The 23279-nt window shown below is 36.5% G+C and overlaps 2 protein-coding genes across 2 annotated transcripts; both read right to left on the bottom strand.

Annotated features, from left to right (window-relative positions):
* Window positions 1–5508: 5508 nt before the first annotated feature.
* On the bottom strand, window positions 5509–6371 carry LOC143578021 (B3 domain-containing protein At5g24050-like). The gene has a single exon (XM_077061704.1). It carries the CDS (start codon window positions 6312–6314, stop codon window positions 5583–5585), a length of 732 nt encoding a protein of 243 aa, XP_076917819.1. The 5' UTR covers window positions 6315–6371; the 3' UTR covers window positions 5509–5582.
* A 2979-nt stretch (window positions 6372–9350) lies between these two features.
* On the bottom strand, window positions 9351–10109 carry LOC143578020 (uncharacterized). Its single transcript, XM_077061703.1, has one exon. The coding sequence runs from the start codon at window positions 10107–10109 to the stop codon at window positions 9351–9353; it is 759 nt and encodes a 252-aa protein (XP_076917818.1).
* Between the last annotated feature and the right edge of the window lie 13170 nt (window positions 10110–23279).

Below are 23279 nucleotides of genomic sequence, written 5' to 3'. Positions count from 1 at the left end.
ACTAGTTGTTTGTTGTCTGATCTGTGTTTAAGGACCTATAGATTCATATCTGAAATAGGTTGACAATAAGTTCTTTCAAAATTAATTATTTGTCACTCTGTTAATGGTGTTCCAGAAATTTCTGCGATCATGTAAATAGCTCTACGAACAAATGGATTGGATTGAATTGGAAAATGGAAAAAATTGTACAAGTTATACGTTTCGACACCACTTTATGGAAAAGCCTAGGTATGAATATGTTAAATACCTGTGACTCGATTGCCGAAGTAGTATCTCTCCCCCAAAACACATGTTTTTTTTTACCAACGCACAAAGAAAATATGTTGTTGCGAAAGAACATGATATTGAGGAATTGTCCATACGTAAAATCATCATTATTAATAGGGGCATTTTCCACATAAAAGGTGAATCTTTTGTAACCGATGTGGATTATTCAAGAATCAAAGTTTATATCCTTTATAAAAAGAAGAAATCAATGAGCTTATATGAAATGATTTCACGGGATTCAGCCAATTGTGTTTTGGGCGATAAGGGGGCTACAACACCGCCCTGGACTACAAGTGGGCAATATGTGGGTGGTTGGGGGGGGGGGGGGGGGACAAATCTATGTCGCCGTGTGTATGTGTGTGTTTGTTGGACATAATAATAAAATAATAAAAAGCGGCCTACAAAGGGCTACAACACCACTCAGGGGCGGATGCAGGGTTTTGCGACGATGACTGGCAGAGTATTGTGTTTTATGGGTACGCGTTAGTATATTATGAGTCAGCAATCACTCGGTGCCCATTGTCAATCACCGCCATTTAAGTAAGAAGGGTGAAGAAGCAATTACATACCATCGAGGTTTCTTCGGCGGTTTCATCTCCGGCAGCAATTTATTGCATAGAAGAAGCTTAAATGAAATCTTTGAAGTACTAAGTTTTAGTTTTGGGCTTTTATTAAATAAACCAGATTATATAAACCATACTCAATATCAAAACCTAACTCCAAGTAGAAATCTAAATTTGTGGAATGTAAACACTGAAAGTCTTTTAAGTGAAATTAATGTTTAATATCTTAATCTTAAATATATATATATATATATAAAAATATAAAGGAGACCTCCCTACATTCTCTGATCAAGCTAACGAATTGCTTTATTTGTAAATGGAGATTTCTCATGCATTTGATCCGAATTCACGGGTACGGGTCTCACAAAACCAAATATCCCTTAAACGGGTTATAACATCTCATTAAATTATAAATTAATCTCACCAAGTATTTGATACGAAAATCCTATAAAATATGGATATACTAAAAATTAATATCTGATTTAAAAAATATATTTTAATTATATTTAAGAAACAAATTTATAGTGGTCGTTTGATCTCACCAAATCCAAATACTGTAGCTTTAAACCGCGTTATAAAATCTCATTTATTTGTGAAACCTTTTAATAATCAAATACTAAGTATGTTATTAACTTCTTTACAACAAATAGAATAAAAATCCAAAAAGACTTATAAATATTATAAACGAATAATTTAAAACAACACCGTAATACGAGTAATAAAAACTAGTAATATTATATTTTGTTATTCGATTAAATTATTGCATTTAATTTATCTATCTGGTTTATATAATTTATTATTTTAAATAACATATATTTTTTCTATTATTTTAACATTACAGTTAAGTATTTTGGTTTAATCATAATATTTATAAATTTATAGATTTATTACTTTAGTTTTGTGTTACTATATATATTAGAAGAAGAATGTCTTCGTCCTCACATAACTACTATTTAGTTTACTATTTACCTTTTTTTTTTTACTTTTCACTTTTAACTCCAATACTTTTATGTTATGTTTTAATTTTTTATTACTTAAGTTTTACTTTAATTATATACTATTTTAACTTTTAAAAAGGCAAGTGTCGGATTTACATATTTTTTTTGTCAGTTAAACGATTTTTTTAAACATTGTATTCGTATTTTTTATAGATGGTCTTTAAAATGACCGAAACTTTTTGTTGGTTCCCGGATTAACAGTCGATAACAATAAAACAGATCTCAGATCTGTGAATTATCCGATTACCACTATTAAAGATCTAGCTCATAATTAACCTTGATTTAACGTTCTGTATATGTATATATATTATCAATAATGTTAAGATGAAGCTTGAGAGAGAGTAATTACTCAAAACAGATCTCAGATCTGTGAATTATCCGATTACCACTATTTATAGATGGTCTTTAAAATGACCGAAACTTTTTGTTGGTTCCCGGATTAACAGTCGATAACAATAAAACAGATCTCAGATCTGTGAATTATCCGATTACCACTATTAAAGATCTAGCTCATAATTAACCTTGATTTAACGTTCTGTATAGGTATATATATTATCAATAATGTTAAGATGAAGCTTGAGAGAGAGTAATTACTCAAAGCTTTTCTCTATAAACTTATATCTCTCCAAACCCTTTTTTACAAGTGAACAGTTGTTCACTATATATAGAAGGCGACCTGGTTCGCTAACATCCCCTAGCGAACCAGCTTCCCATTCGTTACATAACTTAACAGAACGAACCACCCCCTGATTCGTTAACATCCCCTAACGAATCAGGAGGGAATACATTATAATGTCTTAGTTCGCTAACATCCCTAGCGAACTAGACTTAACCTTAACGAACTAGATAAATATAAACATTAAATATTACATTAATTATTAAATAAACATTAACGATAAATACAAAGACTCTAGACGCAAAATCGTGCACTAACAGACACCCCCTCGTCTTGAGCTCTTCGTCTTTAACTTATTTGAAGCGCTTGGACTACCAGTCTCTGCAACTATGAATTCCATGTTCGTGACACACACGAACGACTCGTTGGAATTGCATAGCCAGGTCGTAATCTTCTTGGCGTTCAAACAAAATCTGCTAATTATCCTATCGTCACATGTTATACCACGCCTTTAAAATATGATTTTTTTTGTCTTACTAATTCATGTTTACCAATTTGTGCCGGTACTACAGATATCGACTGAATATTCATCGGTGCGCAACTGTAACGTGATGTTTTTTGTTCTACATATGATGATTTGTAGTATTTTGGCATTGACGGATTTATTTCTTTTATTTACTTTTGATGTTGTAACCTGACACAAGCTGATTTTGCGTTGACTTACAACGCGTTTGTGGTTTAACGTTTTGACCCATGTTTTTTTCTTCAGTTTAATGGCCTCGTCGAAAAGCGCGGGTTCCTAAATCCTAGTTTTAAAAAATAAAGTACATAATCAAAGTAAAATGATATGATACCTACCTATATAGTTAGAACTACATATTCACATTCGTTCTCTAACTTGCTATTTATTCTGGTTGCACTACTTGTGGTCGTAACTATGCCGATGATGCTTGGTGATAGTGTGTAACAAATAAAGAGGTGGGTTAAAAATGAACCTTAATATTTATATTTTATATATAAGTATATATTTTAACTTTTAAAGTGTGTTGTGTAAAAAGACCAATATATCCGCTCGTGTGTCCTGAAAGTTCATTCCGCTCTAGGCCTCCAAAATGTTTGGCCGACCATGTTCTCTCTTAACCGACCCATTTTATTATCGATCAATTTTGTGCTTCCCTTTGCGAAAATTCCTGGATCCGTCTCCGACACCACTGCACCCCTAAAATAAAAATCGTCCCTCTGCTACGTGGCGACACGTATAAAAAATATCTTTCATTTTGTAGCCCTCCACTACACATAACCTTAATTAGGTGGTGATAATTTTCTTACAACGCACATTTTGAATAAAATATTATGCAATCCTAATGTTTGATCAGGTAAAACACCAACAACACCAACAACAGTAATAACAATAATAACAATAATAACAATAATAATAATAATAATAATAATCAGCCATCTTACCTCGCGTGTTACGTGGGGCTAAATTGGTATCTATATTTCGTGTTGTGGCGGTATTGCGGATTGATATCATTTAATTCGTGTTATGGTAATTACGACGCGTACTAAACCCTAAAAACTCTTAAAATAGTATTGATACTCGTAGGTCTAATGAAAAAAGAAACATATTTAAGCGTCGTGTATTTGGTAGATAGTTTGACACGAATTTAGTCAACATCAGTTTGGTTCGTGATGATATACGGAAATAAACCCAAAAATAAATTCGTCAATGTCAAGATATTAAAAATTAACAAATTTAGAAACTTAAGCTAAAATTTAATTTACCAAAATTTAAAATTTGGTTTACGTTTATATATGCATTTTAAAACGTTTTATATATATAGAAACTTAAGCTGAAATTTAATTTAGCCATTCAAAACGTTTTATAAAACAACTGAAAAACAAAAAGGAAAATAGAAAAACAAAAAACAAAAGTAAATCAAATTTTAAAGAAGTAACTAATAAAAAGAATAATGCGCCCTTTTTAATATAGTGTGGTGGTGGAAAGTATGAATCAGGGACGGAACCACCGAAGGGTCAGAGGTGTTAGCGGACCCTCCGGCAGACTAAATTTTTAGTAGGAGCATTTGACACCATGACTATTTATACAGCTTTAGATCTTCACAAATGGTAAACGCCTAAACGAAAATGATGGTTTTCTTTTATTATTTGATTTAAGGTTTTATCATTGTTTACATTTTTTATTGTATATTTTGATAGCAAGAAAAAATAATATTTATACGATCGTACTCTTGTTTGCGCTACAGCGATTGGTTAATAGAAATGGTTGTTACGTTTCAAAGGATATAAAATATTTATTTTGACCCTCTAGTAACAAATTTCTGGTTCCGTCACTGGTATGAATTATTTAATTGAGACCCAAGTTTAATCCTCATTTATAACATTTTGAGGAGATTATGGGTGGCTCAACGAAGGATAGCCGGGTTCTTTGTGATCTCCAGTTCGATTCTAAGGGTGTACGAGTTTTACCACTAGTGGGTCTTCGCGCAAGTGGCCAGGTTTTCCTCGAAATTGGAGATAACTTTGAGGCGCTTAAGAGTTTCGTACGGCTGGGATGACTAGCAGACGGTGGTTTTGTCGTTAGGTCATTCTGTACAAAGTACCTAGGTATTTTATGTTTGTTGCCCGTTAGAAAAAATAAAAAATAAAAAGATAAAAGAATGATGTTGCCCCCTTTAAAATTTCCGATCACGATAGCATCGCAGGTGACCATATAGAAACATGTTGTCGGCAAAGGCCCGTAGGGTTAAAGAAAATTGTTGTAGTGCGATTATGATTAGTTAAAAAGATTATTGTATCAAAAAATTTATTCAATCCATTGAAGTTAAAATTGATATATAAAAACCTCTCAACTGCAACTAATTAATATACGAATAAAAAAGAATACAACTCAAACTCAAATTAAATGGATTTTCAAGAAACATTTAATGACATTCAAGAATTATATATGAATATAGGAGAACAAACATAGTTACAAAACCATGATAATAGTGTTAATTTCGTGTGCCATAACACATGCATACAAACTCTATTGTCACCAAAACATAATACATAGTTACATACTCCCTTAAACCAGACAACTAATATTTAGGTATGACTTCAAATAACCAGAAGTCATCATGCAACACGATCAAGTGCAAAACAAAGTTTCTGATGAACCCTAAGCGACAAAACCCGAATCACCGTCCCTTCCTTGAACCTATTTGTCTTCACCACCTGATTCCAGTTGGTCTTTAACACGTAACACTCTTTGCTCATACTCCACTTGGCAAGATTAAGCATCAATTTCCGCCTTTTCGGATCAAACACGGGCACACTTATGTCTTGCTTCTTTCCGAGTAATATCTTCTCATCAGCCGTCAAGAAACCCTGACTACAAACTTTCAACACCGGAATCAACAGCCGGCCTTGGTTATCCGTCACATCCGTTCGCGTCAACGTCTTCTCGATAACTAACTCCGCTTCCGACCCGCCAATGCTTTTAATAAAATCCATCACATTCACGCCCTCATTAGCTTTAGGGTTTTCAAGAAACATGGTTGTTGTTGAATCATTCAACTGCATGTGATCGCCATCAATGTTGTCGTTGATCTTCTGCCGCTTACACATTAGGGTTTTGGAATCGGTTTTGATGGCGTCTTTATGATCACCAGAAATTACTAGGGTTTCAGAATGTGGGCGAGCGATTGGTAGAGATGTTGATGATCCACCGAACTTGATGATAAGTTTCCGAACCGTTGGAGGTTTCTTGATCATCATGTCACCACCCGCTTCTCTTCGTTGAATCTCTACGAGCTTCTTGCGCATGAGTTTGATGGTGTTTTGAAGATCGGGATCGTGATAATTCATGGCAGCCAAGAATTCACCGATGTATCGTCTGCCCGTTTGTTCTTTCGTAAGGGTTTCTGTGAATGTCGACGACATGATTGATGTGGATATGAGTCGGTGGAAAATAATCAGATGATATAATTTGGAATATAAGTAATTAAGACGTTGGGGTTTATATAGATCATGGGGATTAATCTCAACGGCTACAACTTAATCCAACGGATGGGATGCAATGGATCAATAACAATTAGGGTTTTAACGATGTATAATATATTTTCTTAATACTTTTCGGAACATTAATTTCCAATTTAAATATTATTTAGCCTTTAAAATCCGACTTTATTTCATAAGCAAACTGTTTTTACGGTGATTTAAAATTTGTAATGTTTGTGCGATAATTATGTCATGTTTTTAACACGTTTACACAAAGAGGATAGTGCCAAGGTTTGCAATGGGCTTAGGCAACACACTACATGGCATTTTACACTGTGTGTACGTGTGAAGAAGCAGGCGTATGCATGGGTTATAAACAAACCGAGTTAAGCCTAAACTTGAAATGGGAATATTTTTTTAACTTGAGCTCGGATCGGGCTCAGCCCGTTTGTTGTTTATTAGTTAAGTTATAACCTCTTTTAATTATTTTTTTATTTTTTTTAAATAAAATAAAAAATTTAACGAGCCTAACTCAGCTCTAGCTCGGTTGCAGTATCTACGTTTGTGAAAGTTTGTGAGAAATCATTAATATATTGTGAGAGATTTTTTTTATTTACGATTTTTTTTCTTTTAAAGTGGTTCTTAAATCATTTTTTAAATAAAAAATCGAGTGCTTTGAAGCGATATTCTATGGAACAGTCCATAAACCGCTTAAGTAATTTATTTTTACCGGCAAACACTAAAAGAAATATGAATTTTTGCGATTGCAAATCGGCCAGATTTTGCTACCATAAGAGTTGTCGCAAATCTTGCTACCATAAAAGCGATCACAAATCAATTAGATTTTGTTACCATAAAAGCAGTCACGGAGTTTGCAACCGCTTTGGCTTTGCAGCCAAAATCTTTTTCTTTTTTAAATATATTTTGTGTTTCAGCAATTTTTATATAATATATCTTGCTAATTCCAAGCTTCAAAATTATATAAAAGCATTCCACTTAAATTTACAAATTAAAATGTCAAATATTCAAGTTATCCTAACATATTAAACATCCAACCATTCAAGCTAAAGTGTTTATAGCCTATCTTTTGACCATAGTTACATACATAACGTCAATCTTTGTCATCATATTGTGCATTATAACATCTTTCTCCGCCTTAACTTTATCATTTTCAGTCACATCTTTTCAATAATTCCATTTAACATTATTTTACTCTTCTTTCTTTTCCTTTACGGGCTCCTTGATAACCATGTTTAACTTTTCAATCTACAAAACAACCAATGTATATTCAATCTACAAAAGAACCAATGTATAGAGGTCAAAGACATCAAGGGTCAAGTTTGTCTTTTATGATATTCGAAGTAGTCATTCAAATCATTAGGGGTGATCAAATGGGTCTTGCCCGCTAAAACCAACCCAGACCCGATTAATAGATTACAGTCGGAAACCGACCATAATTCTTATAATAGGTTCGGATCCTAACGATCTCCCGGGTCCTAGAACCATTTGCTAATATTTGACTCGGTTTGTGCAACAAGTGAATCTTGCTTCAAACTGACTTCTACACTGCCCTTGGCCGCCCTTTGTCTAATATGTGTAAAAGAAAGTTTGCAAAATTGTGTTCTAATATTCAGCAAAGAATGTCAAACTCAAACAACTGGGTTGTATGTTATGGCTTAAATTAACGTCATCGTTTATAATTGAGATTTAAGTATTATGTCTAAGAATTTCATATATGATTTTGAAATTATTTCTTAAATTATATTCCACCATGTGTGATAAAATTAAATTCATAGTTCAAAGAATCTTCAAATAAAAAAAATTCTATCATCATACTAGAACATAAAAAAGAATGACCAAAAAATAGTTGCATCACCATATATTTATATATCTGCATTAGAAATTATTACCTGATGTTGAATTGTTGATGGTTCGATAAATTGTACAATGAGTCGAGCCCTAACAAAGACCACTAGCTCCAAATGGTACACTAACTGACAAATGATGGCAGATAATATGAGAAGAATATTGAACAAAGCCCATTACATACTGTAACTAGGCCATAAAAGATTAAGCTTTGCTAGTTACATCCATTCGGGTCATCAGAATATCCTCTTTCTTCCCGGGATGCAGGCTGAATAGCATAGAAAACACATTAGAAAGGTAAACAACAGTTGTTGGTTCATGCCCCAAGTTTAAAATACACACAACACAAGTATGTATGTATAATATGCAAAGAGAAAGTAAATGTTGTGAAAATAATAATCAAAGAAGAAAGAAAGATGAAAGTGCAGTGGAAAGTACTCTACACACACTTTATTCAATAAACCAAAGGACTATAAAGCCTTTACAAAGCAACGTGCTCCAATAAAATAGGAAATATAATAGCACCTACTAACCACTATTGCCTAAAGAAAAGGTCTTATGAATGACCCACTATCCAACGTAAACTTCCACCAGATAATTCGGTCAAACAACCTACCAATTCTAACTACTAAACAATTAAATAAACATTAAATAAGACCACAAATAAATACTTTAGTCTTCAAGAGTCCATCCATGCAACACATCACGTGAACAATAACTTGTAACCCTTGAAGCTAGTTTATTTCATGCAAACAAATACTCAAAACCCTTGACTGACTTGACCCGATCTCGGCCCGAACCGACCCGAAACATCCAGATTATATCCAACAATCACCCCTTTAATCTTGATGTTTCGATTCGTTATTATCTTCACAATAAAGCAGACACATCATCATCATCTTGGGCTAAATTGAGAGCTTCTTCCTTCCGTTCATTCTTCGGACACTCCCACACATAATGCCCATACTCTTGACAATTATAGCATTTAATGTGCTTCTTATCTCGACTCGTACCTTGTTCCTTTCGATCTTCATTAGGTTAAAACCGGCCACCTCGACCTCTACCAACACCTCCCCGACCTCTACCTTGACCGCGACCTCGTCCTTGTCTATCAGAATCACCACGCCTTGTTCTCTCTTCCCATTCCTCTTTTGTCAGCAACAACTTTCCTTGATCATCATCTTCCTCATCACGAACTTTAATCCTATCTTCATAGGCCTTCAACCTACCCACAGCTTCTTCAAGAGACATGTTTTCTAACTCCGAATATTGCTCAATCGAAGCAACAATCTGCAAAAACTTTTTAGGAACAGAAGTTAACAACTTTCTTACCACAACTTCATCCTCCAAGTTAGACCAAAAACTTTTAAACTTTGTGGCAATCTCACTTAGTTTGCCCGAAAACTCATCAACCGTCTCATTTTCTTTCATCTTCAACAACTCTAGCTCGGTTCTAAGAGTATGAAGTCTCGCCTTCTGAACTCTGTCGGCTCCCAAATACCGTACACGAAGCGCCTCCCACACGTCTTTTGCGTTTTTGTGCTTCGCCACTTGAAGTAACACATCTTGGGGTAAAGTTTGAAACACAAACGCTCTTGCCATCAAGTTCTTCTTATCGTCAACGGATGCTCCTGTTACGGGGTCAATCGTTTCCCACAAACAGTATGCTTGTAGGATCGATTCCACCATGATTGACCAACTCGTATAGTTGGTTGCCGATAACTTCGGACATTGCAACGGAATGTTACTCTGGCTACTCACTGGAACGATCGCACTTGAACCACCCTTTTCTGTCATCTCGTTCCGAATCTTCAAAAACTTAGTCTTTCTTTATGGCTTCAAAGGACCCACTCTTTAAAACCAATTACAACTTCTTTCACCCGTACCTTCTTTCTTATTTGTTAGTTTTGATTGGATCACACAAACGACAAACCCAAGTCAAAACTTGCTGATCACACAGATCGTGATTTTTTTTTCGTTGACTTCAAGGAATCACACAGATTCTTTCTTCACTTATGTTCACATAGAACTTTCTTCACTCAACTTCACGCACAACAGCCCTTTCGACTCACACAGGTCGTATTAGTTCGAATCACACAGATTCAATCACCCTTTATCACACAGATTAGGGTAGTGTTCTTGTCTCCTCCAGTTTGCTCGATCACACAGATCGATTCTTTCCCTTATTCGGTTCACAAAGAAACGATCGTCTTCTCCGCAAGTCTCTCCGTCTTCACACGAGCCCTAGGCTCTGATACCAAATATTGGTTCAGGCCCCAAGTTTAAAATACACACAACACAAGTATGTATGTATAATATGCAAAGAGAAAGTAAATGGACGAAAGAAAGATGAAAGTGCAGTGGAAAGTACTCTGCGTACACACTTTATTCAATAAACCAAAGGACTATAAATAGCTTTTACAAAGCAACGTGCTCCAATAAAATAGGAAATAAACTAGCACCTACTAACCACTATTGCCTAAAGAAAAGGAATGACCTACTATCCAACGTAAACTTCCACCAGATAATTCGGTCAAACAACCTTCCAATTATAACTACTAAACAATTAAATAAACATTAAATAAGACCACAAATAGATACTTTAGTCTTCAAGAGTCCATCCATGCAACACATCACGTGAACAATAACTTGTAACCCTTGAAGCTAGTTTATTTCATGCAAACAAAGACTCATAACACATGACTGACTTGACCCTTGACTGACTTGACCCGAACTCGGCCCGAACAGACCCGAAACATCCAGATTATATCCAACAACAGTGACTTCAAAGAAGTATTAATACTTGCTCTTAGACCAACCTTTTTTTGTAAAGAAGTAACAATTTACAAAGTGATAAAGAAACACTTATAAAGCAAAGATAATTCATTTTACATAAAATCTAAGTTAGAAGATTAAAAGGACTTACATGCATGTTTCTAGATTTTGTCGGTTGATGGATAATTACTTTTGCGATTACCTGATATGAGTTCATCAAATCAACAAATTCATAAGTAATTAGCATTTACTTTGAACATCTGAAGTGAACTATAAAGATAAAAGGAAAAATATGCAAATATTTCTAACGAGCAAAAACATGTAAAGTTTCAGCAATTATGTACAAGATACACCATGATATTTGAAGCATACCTAAACAAATATGTTGTTGCCATAAATGTGCGGGGTTAAGTAGAGCATGATGCAAAAGTATCACCTGTGTGGAATAGGAGAAAACTGAATGCAGTAAATGCAATAGTTATCTAGTCCAATAGCTATTAACCACCAACATATTACTTCATTCTTGATGACATCGTTTAATATAGTAGTGATCCTTGATGAAGTTTTTTATTTTTTTTATCTTTTTCTCCATTTCACTTACAGGTTTCATGTGAGATATGTTCATATCAACATGCAGATTTCAAAAAGTATAGTTTATTTCTAGTTTTGCACAAAAGTAATTTATTTTTAACTAAAATGTATAAATAAAATTTTTAAAATTTCAATTCGAAGAACAAATATAAACTTACATTCCAACCTTGAAGTTCCACATGCAGACGTACGTGCCAATTTTCTTTGTGTCACGTTAAGTTCATGCAACAATCTTATTAATTCGCCACCGTTTCAAAAGTCTACCTAATAAAAACACCAATTGGAAAATGTAAGCCTCCTACTATTTCATGTTTTTAATATGAGGCCAATGATAACAAAATATGGACTAACATACTAGATACTGCATTTGTAAGAACATGGTGATCCATGATTCAATGTATGAATGGAAACTGATAAAATTCCCACTGACAAATTGATATTAGGCCGCCTTGCCCTTATAGTGTTGTCGTATGAATTTCTTTGTAAAGCTTCAACAATGCTCTGTTCATGCATTACTTCAAAGATATAGTAGATTTTTTGATCAACATTATGCTTTAAACTTATTTAGATAAACCAGTGAGAGAATAGACTACTATCGAGGTGCGCCCCTGCTTGAGGTGCGCGCATATTATGTATATATGTGTAAACACTCGGGTGGGCAAAAGTGAAATTGCACTAATTTTGACGTTATTTTACTAATCTCGTGAAAATAACGTTAAAAGTGGCGGAAGGTTAATCAGGCATCATGTGGTGGCGTTGATAACCGAAAGACGAGGGTACATGCACCAATCAGCCGGTATCCCAATGATTGAGTGCTATGTGCTTTATGTCCAAGGCTTGATGCAAAACTACTATCGAGCCGGGGGTCTCACCGGAAGCAGCCTCTCTATCCCTATGGGGTAGAGGTAAGGCTGTCTACATCTTACCCTCCTCAGACCCTAACATAGCTTTGCTATTGGTGGGATATACTGAGTACGATGATGATGATGATGATGAGTGAGAGAATAGACATCTTTATGTAGACACAAACTTGTACCTTACCTTTTTTGATCTTACAACGCCGATGATATATGAGTAAACTCAGAAATGATTCTAGATAAGTACTTCGCTAGAATATAAGGCCTTAACTACATTTTTACACACTATATAAACATGAGCCTTTCAGGATGCCCTATTAGACACAATACAAGAAAACTAATTTGAAACTCATACAGTTTTATTTGAGCAAAAGGAATTATATAAATGAAATTTGGCGAGATCATGTATATATTAGGACATGCAAGTAAAATACACAAAAGTAACCGATGGGTATGTAAGTAGGTTTCTAACTTACTTGATCAGCGAACCTCGACTTCAACTAGATGGAAATCACGAAACACTCGGCTTTCTTCCTAGAGTTATAAAACAAATAAAAAACGGTCTTCGGCATTGCTTTGAAGAATAATTCTAGTGTTGAAGTCTTTGGATGAAGTCATATAGCGTGGGTAGGATTGTAGATCCACTTTCTAGATCAAGTTCGCATTCAAACTCTTGTTTGTATTCCCTCGCAAACTCCACGTGTTTGTTAGCAACATCTGCTGAAAAACAAACCATGCTCCTTCTTTAAGAAATTGTGGATCCTTTTTAAACGAGCCCGAATCCGAGCTTCGGTTGTCAAGCTCGAGCCTGCTCGCGAGCGTATCATTTTTATAATTTTTATAATGCATATAATTATTAATAAATATATATAATGTTATGAAAAATTAACTAAATAATATATATTATGTTATATAAATTAAAATTGAAAGAATTAATTAATAAATAGTAAATGAGCCGAACTCGGGCTCGAGAAATAACTCACGAGCCGAGCTATGAGTAAGTTAAACGAGCCAAGATCGAGCTTAGTGGTCATTCATGAAGAAAATTGAAATATAAAGAATTGTAGTTGAAGAATGAAGAGTAAACTTGTTGTATATTTATTTCATATTCTTGCATAGAAGACAAACAATACAATAAATAGAAAAAAAGTTGTCGAGCTAAACAAGGTAATACAATTAGTGTTTTATGGCTGAAGATTCTTAACGACTCAATGATCAATTGTAGGCTGGCATGATCTCTTAATTAGGAAATGAAGAAATATTGTCGATCCTCTTATTTTTCTTAATGAGATATTTTATTTTTCAAACACTCTACCTCAAGTTGAGTAGTGGGATCTCCGATATTCAACTTGACAAGACAATTGCTGAAGATTCTCCCATTGACAGCTTTTGTTAATATATCTGCTAACTGGTCTTCTAATCGAACGAACGGTAGCTCTATAATTCATGTTTCAAGATTTTCTTTGATGAAATTTCTATCAACTTCCACGTGCTTTGTACGATCATGTTGAGCATGATTTTCTGATATTTGTATTGCAGCCTTGTTATCACACATGATCCTACTGGCTTCAGTTTGAGGAAACCCGATCTCGGTCAAAAGTGTTCGTATCCATAGTACTTCCGCCAGGCCTCGTTCAATACCTCGAAACTCATCTTCGGCACTGGATAATGCTACCACCTTCTGTCTTTTGCTTCTCCATGTAACTAAGTTTCCTCCAACTAAGGTAAAGTATCCTGATGTTGATCTTCGATCATCTTCATCTCCTGCCCAATCTGCATCAGTATACAACTGGATCTTTAGATGTTTGTTTGGTTGAAACAGAACTCCATAACCTGTTGTTCCCGTAAGGGATCTAATAATCCTCCATACTGCTTCCATGTGAGTTACTTGTGGTTGGTGCATGAACTTACTGACCACCCCAACCGCATATGCAATATCTAGACGGGTTGCGAGAGGTATATCAGTTTTCCTACCAGGCGTTGGCATTCCCCTTTGTTTGTCAATTTTGTTTCTTCTTCCATATGGAGTTTGTGGTTTACTACCATTAGGGTGTCGGCAGGCTTGCAATCTATCATTCCTGTCTCTGCAAGAAGATCAAGAATATACTTCTTTTGACATATAAAGATACCTTTTTTAGACCTTAGTACTTCAATTCCAAGGAAGTACTTTAGTCTTCCCAAGTCCTTCATCTCGAACTCTATAAACAAATTTATCTTTAATTTCTTCATTTCTTCCTCGTCGTTTCCTGTAGTGGTCATGTCATCAATATATATAATTAAACAAGTTACAAGTTTACCTCTTTGTTTAAGAAACAACGTATGATCAGAGTTGCTTTGTCGAAACCCATATCTCGTCATTGCCAGAGTAAATCTGCCCAACCAAGCTCGAGGAGATTGCTTAAGTCCGTATAGAGATTTTTTCAGTCGACATACTTCCTTTGTCTTGAAATTTCCAGTGTATCCGGACGGAGCATTCATATAAACTTCCTCCTTTAATTCTCCATGTAGGAAGGCATTCTTAACATCAAATTGTTGAAGAGGCCATCCTTCATTTGCGGCGATAGAAAAAAGAACACGGATAGTGTTAACCTTAGCTACAGGGGAGAATGTCTCGTAGTAATCAATCTCGTACGTTTGGGTATAGCCCTTAGCTACTAATCGTGCTTTATATCTTTCAATGCTTCTATCTGGTTTACGTTTAATTGTGAAGACCATCTACATCCTACTGGTTTCTTTCCTTTTGGAAGGTCACATTTCTTCCATGTGTTACTCTTCGTTAGTGCTTCCATCTCTTTATCTATAGCGTCCTTCCAATTCTTTGAATCTAGGGCTTCTTCTACATATATTGGAATTTGTTCAGCGTATAAAGAGGAAGTAAAGGCTCTAGCTTCTTTGGATAGGTTTCCCTCTGCTATATTTGCTATGGGATACCTAGAGGATCTACTGTTTTTTCTGGGGAGTATCGTTTAGCTGGGATTCCTCGGTTAACCCTTGATGGGAGAACATATCTCTCGGCAGTTTCTTCTTGCATTATTTCGTGTTCTTGTTCCTCCTGCATAGTTTGTTCTATTTCTATCTCACAATTATCAGATATATCAATGATATCAGTATTAGAACTATCAATATTATGAGTTACTACTTTTTGTACATCTTCATGTGTTTGAGAATTACTTACCTCCGTCGTTAGGTTGGGAAGATTTTCGTTTCGAACGCTGATTGTTGGTTCATCAGATTGTTGTGAAGCAAGTGACTCTTCTTGGGTACTATGATCTGCTATAGGTGATGGTTGGGAACTATGATTGACTTCTTCTGACGATGAAGCCCATTTTGGAACCCATTTTAGCCAACTCAGGGTGTCATTATCTTCTTTCGTCCCTTGACCATTGTGTTGGGATATATAAAAAAATTCGGTTTCAAGGAAGTCACAGTTCATGGTAGTATACATATGACGTTTTTTTGGGCTATAACATCGATATCCTTTTTGGTTGACACCATAGCCCACAAAAACACATTTTTCCCCGCAAGGGTCAAGCTTGGTTCGATTTGTTTTGGGTATGTGGACAAAGACAGAGCATCCAAATATTCGTGGTTGTAACGTAAGTGCTGGTGGGAGTTTGGTAAATCCAGAATGTGTTTGAAGAGGGGTTTTTAGGTCAAGGGATTTGGTTGGCAGTTGATTGAGAAGATAAGTGGCAGTGGCGAGAGAATCAGGCCAAAACGACTTAGGGGTTTGAGATTCAATTAGATGAGCCCGTGTTTTTCTTATAGAATGCGGTTTTTTCTTTCAACGGTCCCGTTTTGTTCGGGGGTGTGAGAACATGACTTTTGGTGAATTATTCCTTTTGATTGACAAAACTGTGTCATTGATGTGTTAACAAATTCACCACCATTATCGGACCGCTGAACTTGGATGTTGGTTTTAAATTGTGTTTGAATCATTGTATAAAAATTAGTAAATTTTTCAAAAACCTCATTTTTATGTTTTAGAGAATAGATCCATGTCATACGAGTGCAATCATCAACGAAAAGAACAAAAAACCGAAAAATTTGTCCCTCAATAACTTCGCCATACGTCCGAATGGATTAGGGAAAAAGGAAAGTTAACTTTTGTGTTATTCGGTTTAAAAGTATGACTATGACTTTTAGCCAAAACACAAGTTTCACAGTTTAATGTTGCATTTAAAGGAAATAATTTTGGAAATAAAATATGTAAATAACCTATGGATGGGTATCCCAATCGTTTATGCCATAACCAAGCCTTTCTATCCGTTGTCCCATGGGCCAGCATCACAGTACCATGTTGAGTCACTTTGTCTACATAATACAATCCTTGACGTTCAGTGCCACGCCCAATAATCATTCCTGTCCTAATGTCTTGTAAAATACAAAAGGTCGGATGCATTAGTACCGAACAATTTAATTCTTTTGTTACATGACTAATAGATAATAGCTTATGTGACAAAGACGGGACATAAAGACAATTTGAAAGTTTTAAAGTTGGAGAAATTTCAATAGTCCCCCCTCCTTTTACGGGAACTATTCCCCCATTTGCGGTTTTAATATGGTTAATTTTGGGTTGAGATTTTGAAATTATGTCGGATAGTTCAAAAGTCATCGTGTCAGTAGCACCACAATCAAATATCCATTGTTTATCTAAATTTTCACTCGTTTCAACCATATTTGCTTGTTCAACAAATTCTAAGATCCCCTCTTTCCTTATAGACCCCTTAATACTTTTATTTGTTTCTATTCCGTAAAAAACATGATCTTCAGGGGCGTATGTTTTATTTGAGGGAATTAAGCCATGTTGGGTTTCTTTATACACACTTTGCCCTGTATAATATTTAATAAATTCTCCATGAAGTTTATTTAAACTTTTTAATAATATAGGGTTTAGAAAATTAGAGTTTAAAAAGCAAGGGTTTCTGGTAAAGTCCCCAAACCCGTTACCTGATGACCGTCGTTTGAGTCAATAAAGAACCTAATTAAACTACCTAGATAGGATAAGTAAGGTATCGTATCCACTAGGAGTATGTGGCCAATGTAATTATTGTAAATATTTACTATTATGAAGTAAATGGTTAATAGTGCTGATCACACAAGCAATTAAAGTGAATTTAGAAAACTAAGTAACACGCAAGTAAACGAGTTCAAGAAATTAACAAACATATCACACCCGGGAATTCAAGTAAGTAACCTACAGTTATCTCATGCAACCTAACAGATTAATTATTAACGATTAACTAAAAACTGATCAATCAGACAAAACCTTAAACATCAACAATCACTTTACACACGCATTGGTTATCAAACAGTCCTTGCCAGTGTGACTCAGTTAAGGGTAATTGTATGTTTTATTGTATTCAATCTAACCAAACAGTCATATGATCAATTATCTAGCAACTGGTAACAGATCGTTCAAACTAACATAAACCTAAACCGAACGAACACTCAGAAATACCAAACATCAATAATTATAAATCAATCATCAATAATAATATAATAATATTCTTAGTCACATGAGAAAAAATTGTAAAGATTACAAACTATACATCCCGGGTGCGATTCTAGAAGATTAGCCGAGCCTTGACATCATTGGATCTTCAATACGGATGATATGAATCATATGTAGGGTCTTGGCACAAGCTATGGTGGTGAAAATCGCCTCTTGTAGCTGCTGGAATCGCCTATTGGTCGTCAAAACGGAGTTAGGGTTGTTTATGATGAAGAATGAGATATAAACCTAATTTTCCCGTCTGCACCCCCCATCGCGATACGCGATGGGGTCTTCGCTGATTTAACTCCCATTGCGATACGCGATGGGTCCTCAAGCAAGACCATCGCGTATCGCGATGGGCCTGGTCACCAACAAACTTCATAAAACTTCCTCGTTTCGCGTGCAGGACATCCTGTGTCTTCATACCATGTCACAACAGGTCCAAATTATGTACTTTAACATCTGTGACCTGAAATCCAATAGTACACGTATGAATTATCGAATGTTCTAGAATAAACTATTAAAACTAAATAATAAACGAACTAAACATATACAAATTAACCGACCATCACATCCCCACTCTTATCTTTTGCTTGCCCTCAAGCAAACTCTAAAGCAAACATCAACCTCCATCATAGGTATGTAAATTATCACCATTAATACTAGCAAGGTTTAAGGTCATACCCAGTTTCTCAGACTGACACTGTTTTTAAATTGACATCTCACAAATAAGGTTAAGTGCTATAATATAAACAATAGAGCCGCCCAGAAAAGTGTACTTTGTTTCCGGTTAAGGCACACATGTTCATACCCTTCGTAATATAACATCTCTCCTCTCGGTTTAATATATGGACTAGCAAAAGATGTGCCAGTATCACTCTGCTCTCAGTATCACTCATAAGCAAATATTCATCCATAAAGCTGCTTTGACACAAATACAAATCAAGAGGTCTTAAAAGGGTGGTAACGGGACCAGGTATAAGGGTATGGAAGGGGAATTTTTAAGTAGCTCAAACGATCCGACCCGGCTTATTACAAAACATCTAAATAAACGAAACTACTATACAAACTAACTGATTTATTAAACCTCTAAATAAACAAACTAACATAAATGTTGATTTCAATTTTTTTACATAAACGAACTACTGAATACATAACTGAATATACAGAGACATATTTTTGGCTTTTTCCTCAATTTTTTTTAAGCATAATGATGTGATTCTTAATACTGAAACAAATACAAATACAAAATAAAAAACAAGTACAATTATAGATAAACCTATTAAGCTAGATCGTCTCGTAACATGATGTCGAGGTTAAACAAATGAAACAAAAAAGTCCAAGAAAGTTTTTCTAAGGGACCAAACCCCTCACATTAACCATCCTCATATGTATAATGTATGAGGCCCCAACCCCCCAGTACCCACACTCTCGCTCATCTTGACGAGGGTTAACATAATTGCCTCTATCACTTTTGTATTTTACCAACTACGATCCCGTAATCCATGAACATCAATGAAAGCACTCAAATGACATGTGTGTACTATATATTATATGTGTATTATATATATTTGGGTCAATTCACACACGTACCGTAGGAATAGGGTTGACGACATAAACATGTGTAACTGTCCCCATGACTCGCTATCCCCGCCTAAACGACCCCATTTTCAACTTCTCGTTATGAAAACATTTGTGAGTAAGACTATTGAGAAACTGAAAAACCAACCATGACCAGAAACCTATAAATTGGCATTAATAGCAATAATTAACAGTTAACAACTTTGGTTTCTGAACACTCTTCAAGGTACTATCGGGTTAAAAATTTTCAAATTTTCTCCATCCCCACACTTGAGGTTTACATTGTCCTCAATGTAAGAATACTTAGACATTATCCTCAAAGTTAAAATAGATAAAACGATTAATGAACATTTGAGGGACGGGGTATTGACTTTTTGACTATTAAGCAATTTTAAAATTCGGGGCTCAAATGTGGCGGTTCAACTAACACTTATACAATTACACTTTTAACATTTAAAGTAATAAAAACAAAATAAATTATGAAACTAAAATCACCTGAAATCAACGGGACTGGAGAAGGACCAGTCGGCTCGTGAACTCTCAAAAACACTCGTGTACTCTCGTCTCATCCAATTACCAAAATGACAATCGAACCTGCAAAATCTTGAGACGTGTAGAAGCAAGCTTCTCACAAGTGTAAGACATAGGTCATTTAAGAGTTATGAAAATGAATATTTGTTAATTTTATTAAAACAATTACCGAGCCAAATTAAGTCGTTTCATAATAAATTCTTTTAAATTAGTTAAAAACATTAAAAGACCTAACTCACTTTCGTACGAATCACGATTTCATTTAGCGTATGCAACAAGCCCTGTAAACCTCCCGGTAGCCCGGGAGGACGAGTGGGGTCTCGTGAGGGTTTATAGCGAACAACACCCACAAAGTTCAATTACAACAAACTATACAAATAAATCAAACACAACAGCAATCAAAAGATATATAAACATATACACCCAACCGGTTACCCATACAGTATTCCCACAAATATAATATTAATATAATACAAACCATGAGAATAATAAAAACAAAATAAAGTAAAAGTAAAAAGGTAACCCAAAAATCTATTGTTGTGGCTGATTGTCAGTAATGTCCTATGGCAGATCCACAGGCTGCTCCACTGTGATAATCAATGACTGCGGGAGCGGTACCTGCGAATAGACAAATAACAAACGAAAATACTCATCATGGCGGGCCAGATGGGCCCGCATCTCCAGACTATGTGCTCGGGCCTCATCCATCTCGACCCGAACCTCCTGTCGATGGGCTCGATCCTCCTCCAACTCGGCCCGAGCCTCGTCCAATATTTGCTGCTCCCTCTGATAGATCATCGTTAGTGTGACAGGCGGCTGCAGCGGTGGTGGCTGTGAAGATGATGATGCTGATGCCTGTATCAGCAAATGCTGCTGCTGAGGCTGCTCAATGCGCGGGATCCGAATGTGCTGACGATGAGTCAGAATCCCCTGCTGCATGGCCACGTCAGCTGCAGTACCCTCTGGTGGTGGTACCTGTGGTCCCTGTCGGACCGGGATGAGCACCGGTGGATCGTTATAAGTACAAATCCTGATCCTCTGAGTATCTGCCAACGCAAACGGCTCTGTAGCCGGGCCCGAAGTGAAGTACCCTACCGGATATCTATCAAACACGCCCAATCTCTTTGCAATCCTGGTAATATACAGCCCCAATGCTAATTGGGCCGATACACCATTTAAACTCTGTCCTCGTGCGAAAGATGTAAGGAGCAGCATCGCGTTGTTGGCCTCCCTGCTAGTGATCATGGACAGGAGGCACAACAAATCTAGGTTGCTACAGTTATCGCGACCTGAATGACGGCTAACGATAATGTAAGCAACGATGCGGTGTAAGTATCGGTGGACGGGGTCCCTGATAGCAGATGCCACCACAAAACTCGAGTGGGCCCCGTCCGCGATCTGCACCCAAAACTGAGCCAGATCAGGCTCAGTGAGCCAAAACTATCGGTCCGCCTGCTGATACTCCTGAGTGTAGAAGCCCGTTGCAACAGCAAAATCAGGGACCGACATCTCATGCACATGTCGTCCAAGTGAGAACGACACAACATGTGGCTCGTCGAAGTCGGAGGCGGTGTATGAGAATGTCGAGTAAAACTCGCGTGTGAGCTCGACATAAGTCACACTCGAGTACTGCCCGCCACCGATCCGACATCAATCCCTGGAGTCTGGTATCTGCCTCTAGAGTACCTAATATAACCCAATCAAACGTCTTCATACGCAAAAGCTGCATACCTCTAATCCGCGTGTACCTGGCATGCTCCTCGAATGTAATCCCAAACCGGAGGACCTGATGCGGCGTGTGGTGTCCATCACCCATGATATCCGCTAGCTTAACGCCCACAATAATCGGCACCTCGTCACCATCATACCGTACAGTGCGGGCCCCAGTCCTCTGTCTCTTGCGCCGTGAAGACGCTGGTGCGTCAGACATATCTACAAAGTCAAACATGCAAGTTAGATATGTGAACAGTCAATGTGGCGACGACCGTATAGCATTTCGGTCGCGATCATCCCACTTAATAAAATAATCTTAAAATAACAAAATGAAATAAATAAAGATGAAAAATTCGGGGACACCCTGTGCGTAATTCTCAAAACCAGATTATCCCGCCTGAATGGAAATTGAGTACATGCAGGTAATCAATTTGCAAGTCAAAACAATGAAATTCAAAGTAGCCAAGTGTCCCCGCGACTCGATTAACAAACTTACCCTCAACACAACCCGACATAAACAAACAAACACAATTAACAACCTGAAACGACCAACTAAACTGACAGACTGTTTCGATTGAAGTGCAACCAACACGTCGGCAACAAAGAAAATGTGCCAAATCGGGTTTAAAAACAAAATATTAATATTTTATTAACGAAAATAGACCATTAATGCATAATCAACTACCCAACAAACCCGACAACTAAATAACAAGATTAACCAATACTCTAAAAACCTGTTAACTGAGTAAATTCCAAACGACCTCCTAAACCAACCCAACAAACCCGCAAAGTTCAAATAACACAATCCTCAGTTCAAACTAAACAAACCAACCCAACAACTCGGTAACCACAATGAACCCGATAATCCCGCAAACCTAATTTCGACTAAATAAAATAATAATAATAAAATAACATACCTCAAAGTCGATAGACCAAGATTAATCGAACAATATTGACAGTGGTGATTGAGACTGCGGTGGTGTGAAGTGGCAGAGAGAGAGGGTGGTCGGTGGTGGTGACAGGTGTGTGGTGGTGATTGTGATGATGGGAGGGGACGAGGGTAGAGGTGGTATATGGTGGTGATGGGTGGGTAGACGGCTGTGGTGTTGACTGTGGTGGTGGTTACGAAGGGTGAGGATGATGACGGTGGTGAGTGGAGAGGGGTGGTGGACAGTGGTGGTTTACAGCGGTGGTAGGTGGACGGCGACGGGTTGGACGGTGATGATTGGTCGCCGGAGAAGGGGGAATGGGAAGGTGAAGAAGAAAAGAAAAAGAAGAGAAGAAGGAAAGAAGAAGAAGAAAGGTCATTTAATTAAAAAAAATTCGGGTCAACCGTGACCCATCGCGATATGCGATGGGTCAAATGGGTGGCGATCGCGTATCGCCACCCAATTGATTCACAATTAGGGTTTGACCCCATCG

This window comes from Bidens hawaiensis, unplaced genomic scaffold, assembly GCF_021521415.1.
Source record: "Bidens hawaiensis isolate Kalapana, Puna unplaced genomic scaffold, B.hawaiensis_p1.1 tig00028996_1, whole genome shotgun sequence".
In the NCBI taxonomy this organism is placed as follows: domain Eukaryota; kingdom Viridiplantae; phylum Streptophyta; class Magnoliopsida; order Asterales; family Asteraceae; genus Bidens; species Bidens hawaiensis.
The sequence above is the reverse complement of the archived record's forward strand: the minus strand, read 5'-3'. Positions and strand labels throughout refer to the sequence as shown.

Excerpts from the sequence above, each read along its gene's own strand:
- LOC143578020 (XM_077061703.1), bottom strand. The coding sequence starts at position 10,109 with ATGACAGAAAAGGGTGGTTCAAGTGCGATCGTTCCAGTGAGTAGCCAG.
- LOC143578021 (XM_077061704.1), bottom strand. The coding sequence starts at position 6,314 with ATGAATTATCACGATCCCGATCTTCAAAACACCATCAAACTCATGCGC.